Source organism: Harmonia axyridis, chromosome 2, assembly GCF_914767665.1.
Source record: "Harmonia axyridis chromosome 2, icHarAxyr1.1, whole genome shotgun sequence".
Lineage (NCBI taxonomy): Eukaryota > Metazoa > Arthropoda > Insecta > Coleoptera > Coccinellidae > Harmonia > Harmonia axyridis.
Window position 1 is genome coordinate 24,381,260 of NC_059502.1, and position 14,116 is coordinate 24,395,375.

The 14,116-nt window shown below is 33.1% G+C and overlaps 1 protein-coding gene across 6 annotated transcripts in view; it reads right to left on the reverse strand.

Moving 5' to 3' along the window:
* Positions 1 to 10,734: 10,734 nt before the first annotated feature.
* Positions 10,735 to 14,116, reverse strand: part of LOC123674229 (calpain-A-like) — a 52,523-nt gene continuing 49,141 nt past the window's right edge. For all 6 annotated transcript variants that reach the window (XM_045609162.1, XM_045609161.1, XM_045609158.1 and 3 more), the window contains 3 exons: positions 12,743 to 12,870; positions 11,062 to 11,257; positions 10,735 to 11,006 (listed from right to left, as the gene is read on the reverse strand). In XM_045609162.1, coding sequence (XP_045465118.1) covers positions 10,927 to 11,006; positions 11,062 to 11,257; positions 12,743 to 12,870 — 404 coding nt within the window. In that variant the 3' untranslated portion in view covers positions 10,735 to 10,926. The remainder of the gene's footprint in view (positions 11,007 to 11,061; positions 11,258 to 12,742; positions 12,871 to 14,116) is intronic.

A 14,116-nucleotide genomic window follows, 5' to 3' on the forward strand; every position in this document is an offset into this window, starting at 1 on the left:
TCAAAAAAGGGAACATGTATTTCAGAATAGTTAATTTAATTCCAAAAAAATGAAATTGAAATTCAGATTAGGAAGTTGGAATCCAGAATATCAAAGTTGAAATTCGAATTAGTAAATGGAATTTAAGAAACAGTAAATTGTATTTCAAAAAAGGAAAATTGTATCTCAGAATTTATCAATTCAATTTCAGATAAGGTAATATGTAATTCAGAACAGCAACGAATGTGAAATACCTAGTACAATATGCAACACAGATATTACATAGACATGGTTACAGGGGCATTGTGACATTGGAGGAAATGAAAAAGCCGATGAACTTGCAGAAAGAGACCTGTTGGTCTTGGGTCTTTCTGCGTATCTGGAAAAGACCAATATAAGGCAAACGGGAGCAGCAATGGGAGTTGAACAATAGAATAACTCTCTGGTCTTGCTAAGGCAAAGGAATTTGTGGTCCTTTCACCGACCTATACCAGGACGCTCTTGAAGCTACCACGAGCTGAGCTTCGGGTTATGGAGGGATACTGTCGGTGCAAATACCTTTTGTACCGCATGGGTTAGTCAGCAGATGAGATTTGCAGGCTCTCTGGAAAGGAAGTAGAAACAACCTAACACATAGTGTGCAAATGTCCGGGGTTGATCCTTAAGAATCTATTATATGGGAAAGTCAGTTCTGGATACTCACAAAGTAACAGGCAAGGCTCCCAAAAATGTCATCAATTTCGTTCACAGTATCTACGGCCTCCTTGGGTTTGTATGAATAGCTTGGGTTAAGATCAAAATATCGATTTGGACGCAGTTCCAGGAAAGCTAACAGAGCTACAACAACTCCGATTCAGTAATAATAATGGATATGGCTAGTCTTTTTTATTTATTCTGAAATACATGGAACCAATTCTGAATTACAATTTCCTTTTTCTGAATTTCAAATTATGAAATCTGAATTCCAATTTATATTTTCTGGAATTATTTTTTTGTTTTCTGAAATGCTATTCTAAAATACATATTACCGTTTCTGAATACTATTCTGAATTAAAATTTCCATCTTCTGAAATTCAATTTTTTTTTTTGCTTTTCACTCACTGTGAAAATTTGAAAGACTGCTTTACCTGGATCAATGTTATTGGTGAGTTTTTGAAAACAATCATTTTCTGTCCGAAGAGCGAAACTCATCAAAGTAATAGTTCCCAGGAAATATTAACAATTGAAAGTGGATATTCAAACTTCCATTTGAATTTCTCAACGTGATTTTTTTTATTGAGCTGAGATGTCGCCCTTGAGTTCTGGCTCCCTATATAGGCAACCGCCTACCCTGTCTAGCTGATTAAAACAAGTTTTGTGTCTGATGATGAAATATGTAAGTTCGAAACTGCGCGGTTCCATAATATCATCCTCAAATTGAATATTATTGGTAGTGAAAACATAAAACTATATAAACCTTGTTTAGATCATGATCAACTATCTACCAATTAGTGGGTATAACGGCTGAAACAGTTCAACATCTAGCTCTTTATCGTGGAATGAACACATGTTCTTTGTTCTGTCAAAAATAACCCATGGGGTTATTGGGTCGTATTAATGCCTATTTCATCGATTATTCTGAAAAGGCGATTTATGGTGAAATGGTTTGTGTGATGAATCCTACCATCTGTTGAAAATACCCTGTATATAAAACATTTTACCTAGTAGAAATACTTCGGAGACATATTCAGTATTCATTCAGTATCAGTAATGATTTGGAATCTCCAGATATATAGGGTGAGACACATTGAAAGTGCAATCTAGGAATAGGTTTTAAAAGAGTCTTAGAGAACAATTTTGTCACAATGGATATTTAAATAAGAAAGTTTCTTGAATTCGTTCAACAGTCAAACAGCCATAACAAAAATTCAACACCCGATTTCCATTGGCTGTTCTCCTTTATCATCTTCATTAAATAATTATCTCTACGGATCCAAATGCAAATGTGCACCGATTTCTATCGCTGATAAACCTATCGAAACCATCAAGGTTAGCAAATTTCAATGGCGACTTCATCGCTAATACGCCGTCATTATACTTTATGATTTTGTGAATAGCATAATTCATGACTATTTATACTGCCTAGGGAAATGTCACTCATACGATTGGACAGAAATCACCGCCAATCGTTGGCTGAGAACAACGGTTGCTATGAGTTACCGGCTGTGTGCAACTGCGTAACCTAGCAACGACTGAATGGGGTCTGATAAGAGAATAATGAATGAGAAGCAGATTATTTATGAGTCTCTATGGGTCTAGGCCATGAATGAATTGGGGAGGGGTCGATTATTGATATTGAGTGGGTTTCAAGATGAGGAGAGTGACAAATTAACTGAGATGATGAGAGATATAGGAAATCATTATTATGATTCACTATTCAACATCCAAAAGTTACAGAGTTGATGTATATTTCTTTTTAAAAACGGTATGGCGTCAAAAAAGGCCAACCCAAGAAACCAACTGTATCCTCATTGAGAGCGCACACAAAACCTAGCAATATCTAAAGTTTGCATCTTGCCGATGTATATGATTATGCATTCATATTCTATTCATAATGAGGATAATTTTTGGGTGTTTTTCTATAGATACCCATTTGCTATTCTCATGTTTACAAACATTTATATGAAATATTGATTCATAGGAATTTTTCAGAATACAATAAATATAAATATAAAAATTAAAGATAGAATCTTGAAATGAATAGAGAAAAAGAATATCTTGCATTAAATCCCGCATGGAATCTATTGAAAAGGTCAAAAAATCGTACCACTACAGCTCTATTAAATACAGAATCAAAGAGGCTGCGGATAGTGGAGAGTATCAAGAAGTGTTGAACTTCGACCTAAGCAAAGCTTTAGAAGCGGTGTCACATGCAAATTTGCTTAAGAAATTGAAAGCTTAGTAGTAGTAGGCTCAAGTTGTTGGAATCATACTTGCAGAAAAGGATCCAGAAACTATATTGGAATAATATGATGTCCACATATTGTACATATTATGTGGAGTCCCGCAAAGGTACATTTTAGGGCCTATTATTTTCATAATTGTAACATTGTAACGAATTGTAAGAAGAAACCGATATAACAATATTAAAGATCGAAATAGAATATAGATAAACCGTAGATGCAATGCCAAGACTTTGTTTATTGATTATTATTATTATTATTTATATATAGCTTGATATCAGCTTTGTTATCTGTTCCACCATTTTTGTCGATATTCCTCAAAAATCCTTTGGTCATTCTCCAGAGAATTTTTGAAATTCATCATCTAAGCTGTGAACTAACCAGTTATGAAATAATTCTTCATTGATAGGTTAATGGTAATCCTTATGATCACCACTGTCAAAACATCCAGGTAAAAGTCCATCAATTTTTACCAGCATACAAAATAGTGTACCTTCTATCTTTACCCTTGAATATATTTGGCAAACCTTTCGGTTTTTTCTTTCAAGAGTCCACTGTTCAATAAGACTGCCATTTACAAGTATCCAAGTTTCATCCAGATGAATGAATCTCACATATTGTTGCAAGTATTCCCTGTATTTACCATAAAATCGTACTCTATCCACTATATTTTTCTGATTATCATTAATAATTTTCATTTGATCAACTGTTTCGAACTTGTAATTTTATGCGATATTGTCTTTGATTGATGGAAATCCAGGTGATTTTCGTTCAGTTCAAATGCTATCCAGACGTTGTTTGCTTTTGATATTTGTAACAATACAACCATTCAATGTTTCTTTGAAGGTGAAATCATATTGCACAAGTTTTCTTCCACTAATAATCCAGTCTTCTTGCCTTCTTCTTTTTTCTCTGAAATTCTTCCAACAACACTGGGAGAAATATTCAAATCAACTAATGGATATTCAAAATTGATACAATTAAGATTCACAATTTCTTGGATCAAAACCAATAGTGAACCAAGTGGACTAAATTCAATCTTCTGTCAATGACATTTCCAATACCAACCCGAAGTCTGCAATTCAAAATATTACTGTATGAACCAATACCAAATTGATTTCGATTTTCCACAGCCGCCCGGGATGCCAATAATTCCTCAACGGACTACAGATCAGTGGTCTGAATTCGCTCCGAAAAAGAAGGCAATTTGGAACGATTTCAGAAAAATATATTGACGATTTTTTATAGAATTTTGTTGATTTGGTGTGGTGCACTTAGCTGCTTGGTCACGTATGGAAGTAGTTTACATAGTAGTCTAGTTATTGTCCGAAATCAAGTGTTTATTGTATGGAATCAGCTTTTCTCCGATATTGTGAACTAAACAACAAAAAAGTTTCAAGAACAAATATGATGAAAAAAAGTGCTGCGTCGGCGAGATTCCTTTTTCCGGATTTAGGTATCATATTTTCATACTTTTGCTTGGTATATATTATTTTTTGAGTTCATAGGTTTTATCAGTGTGAATTCTTCAATATTATGCCGCACCTGAACATCTGCATTGTTATCAAAGTGTAAAAATCATCATTATGTATATTGGCAATAGAGATTTCTGCAATCATAAGAATTTTTTACATCTTGAATAGTTGGGTATCTATTTATACAAATGTGGGATCATAAATCAATCACTATACACCGCGTAGGCATCAAATTTCAAATGATGTTCTCAATCAGAGTCGTGCGGTAATTTTTCATAAACGGTCGTGACGATTTGATAATAAAAATAAGTAGAAACCTTCAAATCGGATACGTTGATACGTACCTATACCTCAATATGATTATTCATTTATTCCTGTTGTTTTAGCTCTGTGTAGTTATGACAATTTCAAAGTTCAAAAAAATGAACCGATTATTACCTGTCGATTAGAGAATTTGAAAGAAATTAATCTTAGGGAAATGCTCCTAATAGTTAGTCCTACTCATATTGTGCATTCGGATATCATCTCTCAGAAAAAGGTACCTACTTATAGGCACTTGCTAATTGAATGAAATTTGTATCTATTGATACACTTTCAGAGGCAAAATTTTAACAACATATATGTATATTCCATCTAATCGCTTTTTAGGAATTTCATTAAACACAAATGTTTATTAGGTACAATTAAAACACAAGGCGAAAGAATTGAAACTGTTATAGGATTCGTATAATTTCCAAGTAATAATTCATAAGGGAGAAGCAGTCAAGCATGAAATTAATTTATCCATCTGAAATCTCTATTGTGAATATATCAAAATATAAATGGAACTATTTCCTATTTTTCACTTTCTAATAAGTATTTCTACAATTTATTCTCTCAATTAAACTCATTTTTATTTCGTGTTTGGACCGAGATAATTCAGTGATAATAGTATCTCTAAAATCTTTTATTAACATAATTCTGCAATTATTGCGGATAAATGAATGGGTACCTATGTAGAAATATTATCAACATACTTATTCGAAACTGAATTAGAATAAAGATTTTTATATGCGAATGTATATGACCTTCGCCTATAATAGAATATGGAAGCATGTCCGGCGCGAGTAATTTTGGAGCCTGAAAAAAAATGTTTTGGCGCCCCTTGTGAAAAGTATCAATAACAACTTGAACTCCGACCTCCGTCATAACCACAAACCAAGCCAAACCTCCTCCCAAAGAAAAAAAAACAGCGACTGCTCCAATGATAATACAGAAATTTCTTCTTCCGATGAAGAATCTCGCAATAGTGCGTAAAAAAAATTCTAATGAATGAGGAATCTGAGGTATCTGATTTTCACATCCACATGACACTGCGTACGATCGAAGAATGATATTACACCACAACATTTGGCATTTAACGGTAACTAGTTCCGAAAGCAAAATCGTAGGAATTTTCCATTTGTTGAATGTGTAGGTAAACATCGGCTAAATAATTCGAAAGCAAGGTGTTGTTTTTCATCTTTGTGAAATACATAAAGGTTAGCAAACTGGACCGAATTGCCATCCCTCTAAGAGGGGCGCCTGAAACCGTCGCTCTACTGTTTCACCCCTAATGCCCGCCACTCACGAAGCGTTTCTTCCAGCGTTTGGTAGCTAGCGTCGAAGAGATTCCAGTCGGGCAGTCAAGTTCATACTCTGATTTACAGTCGTACGGCCGTGTCCCGAGCTGTCTGACTGGAATCTCTTCGACGCTAGCTACCAAACGCTGGAAGAAACGCTTCGTGAGTGGCGGGCATAACGCCGGCCCTGTATTTAAGCACCTATATGCATTGAGTCTCTTCCAGAAATACAATAATCCTTTCACCATAAAAAGTTGCAAAATTGCAAATTACTTGACCTTTGACTTGAGTTCAAGAAATGGTTTTTATTCTTCGAAATCAAGACAAATTGACATGAAAATTTCTCGAAGAAAAACATGATTGTCCTGTACAATCAAATTCGACGTCTAACGTAGTACCTCTGAAACAGCAGAAGTTGTTGAGATAGTAATATACAGGGTGTTTCCTAAACATGCGGCAAAAATTCAGGGGGTTGTTCCTTGGACTATTTTAAGCATGTTTTGTCCTTGGATGATTTTTGAAAAACCTCTTTGTTTCGAAGATACAGGGCGAACAACATTTTTCATATTTTTGAAATTAATAATAGTTTATATAAAAATGCGTACCGCACTGTGTTTACTAAGTAGGTACAATTTATTTTTAAATTTGTTTAACAACATTCCAATTACTAAAAACGCCCAGTTTTTTGACTAAAAATTGATAAGTGCAGATGGTAAAGGAATACAGATTAAACACGGTTTTCATTTGAATTCGTTTGGTGGGTGTAACTTAATAAGAAATGATCCTGGTGTTTTTGAAAGGGTTCGGCAGTCAATGAGGAGAAGATTGGATGCTTGTATGCTGGCTAGAGGTGGTCATTTTCAACAGTTTTTGTAGGTTGAGTTGAATTTTCATGTAATTTTTCATAATAAAATGTTATTATCTGAAATTTTGTTTCCCCTATATCTTCGAAACAAATAGGTTTTTCAAAAATCATCAAAGGACAAAATATTCTTAGAATAGTCCAAGGAACAACCCCCTGAATTTTTGCCGCATGTTTAGGAAACACCATGTATATTGCGCGTCAAAATTATGGAACAAATTCATTTTCTCAGAAGAAAAATATTTAGCAACGGAAGCCTGAAACAGGTCAATTTTGTTTCACTTTTACCAAATTTTTATGCATTTTATGCATTTTCGTGGCACCCTGTGCCATCTCCATCAACCCCCTAAATTTTTTGAATAAGAAAAGTGGATCATGTGGTATTTTTTGGCAAGGTTTTTGTATCTTTTTTACAGGCTTGAAGAAATTTTCAAGAAAAAAATTAATTTTGAAAAATTTGTTAATTCAAAGAGGTTTTCAGTATGTGCACTTTTTCATGGATCATTTACTTTGAGACGATGGTACCTGATGAAATTTGTCACCGAATGAAAGTTGACCATTATAGTTTTGTTCATGCACAATATTCAACCCCTTCAACTTCAGTAGAAACGTGATAATAACATACATACTTAAGATCATAACTGAAGCGCAGTGTTTCAAACATTCTAATTTTTCACATGAGGGGGGTTGAAAAGGGTTGTAATTTGTGCACGAACAAAACTGTAATGGTCGACTTTCATTCGGTGACAATTTTCATCAGGTACCATCGTCTCAAAGTAAATGAGCCATGACAAAGTGCACATACTGAAAACCTATTTGGACTAACTAATTTTTCAAAAAAGAACATTTTTCTTGGAAACTTCTGCATGCCTGTGAAGCAGATACAAAAACATTGCCAAAAAAGTACCACATGACCCACTTTCCCTATTAAAAAAATTTAAAGGGTTGATGGGGATGACACAGGGTAGGTACCACAAAAATCATTCAAAAATGCATAAAAATTTGGTAAAAGTGAAACAAAAATTGACCTGTTTCAGAATTTTGTTGCCAAATATTTTTCTTCTGAGAAAATGAATTTGTTCCAAAATTTTAACTCGCACTGTATTTTTCGAACAGCAAAATGAATTGAAAAACGCGTCTTTTTCTTCCATTTTCTAAATATGAGCAAAAATGGGAATTTTCCATTTTCATCAGTCAATTTCTGATGCTATCGCTAATGAACAAAATCAATTATGAGGTGGATAGGTAGTACCTAATACGGCAATAAGTAATCATTTATTAATATGAGCGTGAAAAAATCCATAGAATCTATTGGTTATTCTGAGAAAAACAGTATCCTATCAGTTTTTGAGTTATAATACAATGTTATTTTTTTTTTCTAATGGAAAAAATTAATTCTTCCCAGCATAAGCAGCAGATTATAAGTAAAATTTTCAGTTCAATGATGTTTTGGTATATCAGCAATTGGACCAAGAATATGGAAGTTATGATGGTTTGATGAAAATGGAAAATTTTGATTTTTTTAACTCGTTTTTTTCAATTCTTGAAAAAAAACAGAGCTGGGAACCGTGTCATACATTTTTCTCTAACTTTTTTAGTTCCGGATCCGATCATTAAACATCAAGCCTGGACCAATCTGTGAAACAGAAAGAAAAAGATGATCAACAAACTGACAATATCAATGAAGGAATCAAATAAACAATGGGCAGGTACAGCTGAGAAACAATCTTCAAGGACCGCTTTTTCCGGAATAAAAAGATATCAGAAAGCAGATCATTGATATAAAATTCGTTCGAGAGTTAACATATAGGTTTCTGAAAAATGACTGTTTCAAATATTTCGCTATATCTTGGTTTCTGTTCGAAATATTCAAAAAAATTTAAATTTTTTTTCAATAATTTTTATTTTTTAAAATAGAATAAAAAATTGTGAGTATCAACTCATAATAGATTATAGAAATTAATTATCATTTTAGAGATATAGGGAGAATTGGTGTTTTTCAAAGGGGAAAGAGAGAAAGTTTTTTTCAGAAAAAAAAATAACTACGGATGCATAACTGTGGAATATTCCTTCTTAACAATCTCCTCAAACAGAAATATTTTTTTCTAATCATCAAAATGAATACATTTTCCAATATTCCCATTTTCTAATAGACTTATTTCTTATATTAATGTAGTAGGTATCGCCATCTATAGGTTATGTATGGAACTGTTGTGATCTGAATGCTAGGAAAAGGAGATTTCTTCAGTTTAATATCATACCTTGAAATAATTGAAAAATGATATCATTTAAGTAACGAAAATAAATTGATTGAAGTTTTCGTAATGTGAAAAGAAAACCCTATTCACAATAATGAAAACGACTGGTACCTTAGTTATTGTATTATTATTAGTTATTGTAGGAATGAGCGCTATTGTCACTGGTGTACCTAATCATGATGCATGTGATTCAAATTTCAAGGTATTATATGAAACAATACAAAATTTGGTGTTCGATAAAGAAGAGAATTATTACATTAGGCAACAATTTGAAATTTTCAAGAACTCAAAACGCAGTTCAAAACCAACGGTATTTATCTGTTAACCAGTGTCAAAATATCAAATAAACAGAAATGACGCAAAATTGGGTAGCTCTACAGTCTACACCATTGATAGTTAACTAAATTCCGAGCATTCATTCGTATACAAAGTGCAAAGAAGGCTTCTTTTCTAGAGAGAAAATGCTAAACTTCCAAATTAATTTGTTTCAAAGTAAAGTAAACGTGAGTGAGTCTATGAATATCATTGTCAGGTCATTGAAAACACCCCTAAATTCCATCAGAAATTATTTTATTCAAAAAATATTCATAATTAATAATATTTATATAAATAATACGAGTATATTCAATCAATATATTTTGCTGAATGTAGGCTTGTGCCTGTTCATTTTGTTTGCGCATATATCTACTGAATTATTCATGTTTCACCATAAATAAAAATTGAGGAGATTGGGATCAGGCCAAATAGGTGGTCATGCAACAGAACTTTATGTCAATATCTCCAATGCGATCTCCAACCACAGTACTTACTGTACGCGATCGATACCTACATGTACCTATTAGCATAGTATAAGGAATGGCATTGTATTTGTTTATCCTAAATACACGCCACTGGCGTAAATTCTTATTACAGAGCAGAAAAAATATCAAAATATAGAAATCTTCTAACCACTCTATTTCAAATATTTTAGTTCTTCAAAATAACACCAATTTTTTCAGAGGGCTCCACTTTACGGACCAATTTTTGACAGTAAAATTCGAGGTTAAACTTAAGTGCAACTAGATGGCGCTCAACATCAACAAAATCGAAAAAAGTACTACACTGGCTTACTATCCTTTCCTTATACTATGCTATTAGATAGAAAGAAACGTCCATAAGCACAACCTGTAACTTTGAAACAAATAGAATATAAATATATATTCAACTTTGAGTTCAACTCAGTTGAAATAAAGTCTGCTTATTAAAATCGGCTAATTTGACTTATATTTGAACATTACGTTACGATACAGAATACCTTCAATACTCAATCAGGTAATGGATGGAATTGCATTTGCGTACAGTTTCTCAAATCCAAGCATTAAAAAATAAATTTCCGAAGAAAACTTCCACCTTACCTTAATGTCAATTGTAGAAATTGAAATGATGACTTAGTATGCACCTGTACCTACTCTATACTATATTTTGAATCATCATGAATAAGTTTCCATTTATGTCTCGAATTGCTATAAAAGGGTACCTACCTATGTGAATACTGATTACTTATTTTTTGTGTACGTTGACTAGGTTTCTTCTATCCCATCGAATGATATAGGGTAAAAACCGAATGAAAAAGATACCTAAATTGAAATATCGTATATATGATCTCTTTCAAAGTAAATATAGTGTATAGATAGATGAAAATACATTAATATAAGTTTTACGTATTGGAATTTCAAAACTTTGGTATTATAGTAACATTCTCTCTTGAATCTTAAAAATATATTATTGGCAGGATAACGCGAATTCAATATCAGCTTTACTTCCTCAGGATCAGCAATAAAGCGTTGTTTCTATCCACTCTTCTTTAGACATGACCAGAACATTTTCCCTCTGTCTATGTTCGAATTTATCTGTAAAATCGAAATAATAAACTCAAGAAGGAAGATTTGGAGACAGTCCACATACCTATCATAGTTTTCAGCCTGACTGCACAGAGCAAAAAGGCGTCAATACTAAGCTCGGTCTTCTCGTTTCCATAACGATGCATCATGATATTCAGGACATGATTGGTCAATTTGTAACCAGCAGCACTGAGAGCATTCCTCAACTCGAATCCAGATAACGATCCAGAATTGTCGATATCGAATAACAGAAATGCTTTCTACAAATTAAAACATATACAATTTAGATATCATTACTACTCTGCTTTATCTGATGTGATTTCTGATATTTTTCACTAAAAGATAAGGGGTACTTGGTTGCTTCGATACTTTTAGACTTCAGCAAGGCCTTTGATACTTTAGGTCGTAAACTTCTTTCGTCTAAATTGGAAAATTACGGCTTTGATCAGAGTGCTCTCAGGTTGTTTGAAACTTATTTGTCCGAGCGCTCTCAACGAGTGCGGTTGGATAACAAACGTCTGCTGGTCTACCTCAGGGATCCATCCTTGGACCTCTTTCATTTATAATTTATACATCTGACTTATTCACGAATTATTCATTTTGCAACATTCATTATTATGCCGATGACACATAGTTATATCAGGGTTTTCTACATGAAGATTATTTGGATGCAGCCGATAGAATTTCGAGTGATGTTGAGCGAATATATTAATGGTGCACTGCACACAATATGAAATTGAATTCAGATAAATCTCCTTTTGTGGCCCAAAAGAGCGTATAAAGTTTCTCAAAACAAATTTTAATATATCAATCGATGGAACTTGTTCCTATTGTGGAGGGTGCAAAAAATTTGGGTTTACTTATTTGACCACAAGCTCAAGTTCAGCGATCATGAGACTTCCCTATTGAAGAAGTCTTTCGCAGCTTTGAAACTCCTTCATTTCAATCGTGAATTTCTCAGCCCAGGTCTTCGTTTAAAGTTAATCCAATTACCTGTACTGTCCCACTTTAATTATGGTGACTTTGTGTAGGTATGGTTTATGTCTCGACGAATTCAAAAGTTACAAAACTTTTGTTGCAGATTCATTTTTGATCTACCGAAGTTTTCCCTCAACATATCTCAAAAAATATACGAACTTGGCCGGATGAGAATGGAGAACAGGGTAAAGGTTCACTTACTTAATTTGGTACATAAGGTGCTTGACACTGGAGAACCTTTTAATCTTCGCCTTCTTTTGAATTTTAGAGGTGACTTAGCTGATCGTTCTCTCAGATATGTATCAAGTCTGCACATTCCCAGACATTTCACATCTGGTTTTGAAAAATCGTTCAACTACAACGCCTTTATTCAATATAATTAAATACCTCCTTCCCTTAGAACGCTTTCCTCATATAAACTTTAAACTTGCTATCAAAAGATTGTTTCTGTGTTTTTAATAAACTATGCCCATAGATCTTTCCTTCGTAATCGTATTAGTTTTATAACTAAGTGACCCGAGAGGCCGTTTCCTTGAATTTCATGTTTCTCTTTTCAAAATTCTCATTTGGTTATGTTTTTTTTTTCTTAATTACTTTTTTAGTCTTAGAATATTCATTTCGTCATGTGATTATTCAATTCGAATCATGTTATTATATTTTTATATCCTCGGGGGATTAAATTGAACAGCATTGCTAGACTTCACCCCTGGATAGCTATGCATCTATCTATTAAAGGCGTTTATTATTATTATAATTATATTCCTTACCCTCCATGTTATCAAAAGCTCCCACAGTACAGCAAACTCGTCTTTATCTAATTTTCCCGAAAAATTGTAGTCCAACATAGCCACCATACATCTGCATACCTCTTTCGAAAAGGTCCCTCCTTTCAATTCTAAAATGAAGACAATAACGTTAAGAATAATGTTACGAGGAATATCTCAAGCAGAAGGCGTTAGCATGTACAGGTTGGGCCAAATTGGACAATCCTATTTCTATACTAGATAGACGAAACTGATGTCGGTAGCTGAAGGCCAATTTTTATGAGAATCTCATTGGCGAAAACCGCAACTCTATAGAGTTACATAATTACCTGGTGTTTTTCGAAAATGTTCATTTTTAAAATATTGCTGTAAAACTTTTCTATTGAAATTTTTTATTTCTGTGTAATCATTCTGTTTTTACGTAGAATTCAATAACGTTAATCGAATTTAGAGCAAACCAATATTTTATGAGATATCGCTATGAAATTTATTCTTCAAATGAGTACACAACAACATATCTTTCTACATATTTCAATAGAACTTAAAATTACCATTCCAAAAATATAGCACACTTGATATTTTTTTGGAGTCATATTCGAAGGCCCAACAGGTTGCCGGCTAGGACGCCTAACCTGATGTCTATGGACTTTTACCTTTGGGGGGGGAAGATTATATCATTTAATTTAATCCTCGAGTTTCATAGTTTTACATTGCACTTTTTCATATTTCAATTGTTCATGTGTTCAGTTTTTGAAATAGTTCCTTTATTTGATCCTTTGGTTTATTTTCAATAGTGTTAGTATATCCTTCTAATAAAAAGCTCTTTAAATCGTCCAAGGATGAATATTTTCAACTTAATATACTAAATACAATACTTTTTACCGCGATGTCCAAGCAAGCACATCTATCTATTTTCATATTAATTATTTTTAGAGATATGAAAAAAACTGTGTTTCAATTTAAAAACAAACATAATATTTAATTTTTCTACCTACTTATTTCATTTTTACCACTTATTTGGATATCCCATGAGATAAAAGAAATAAAAATCTAATATGCATTTACAGCATTTCTCAGAGCAAAATATTTATTCTTTTCCACTGCTTTTCAAAGTCATAAATTAGGGTAAAATAGAATTTTAACCGAGAGACAAATAATGGAAACAATCGAATTAATAATTAATTAATTAACAATAATCCATTTGTGTGAATTCAGAGGTATACCTTAAATCTCTCTTCTTCCAATGTTCGAAGATAGTTTCTACAGAAAAATATAATAATTTTGAATTCACACAACTATACCTACATAAAGATGTTAAACAAAATTTCGTTATTTGTGAAAACTTGATCGACGAAAAGCCAGTATGGCCGTAGGTAC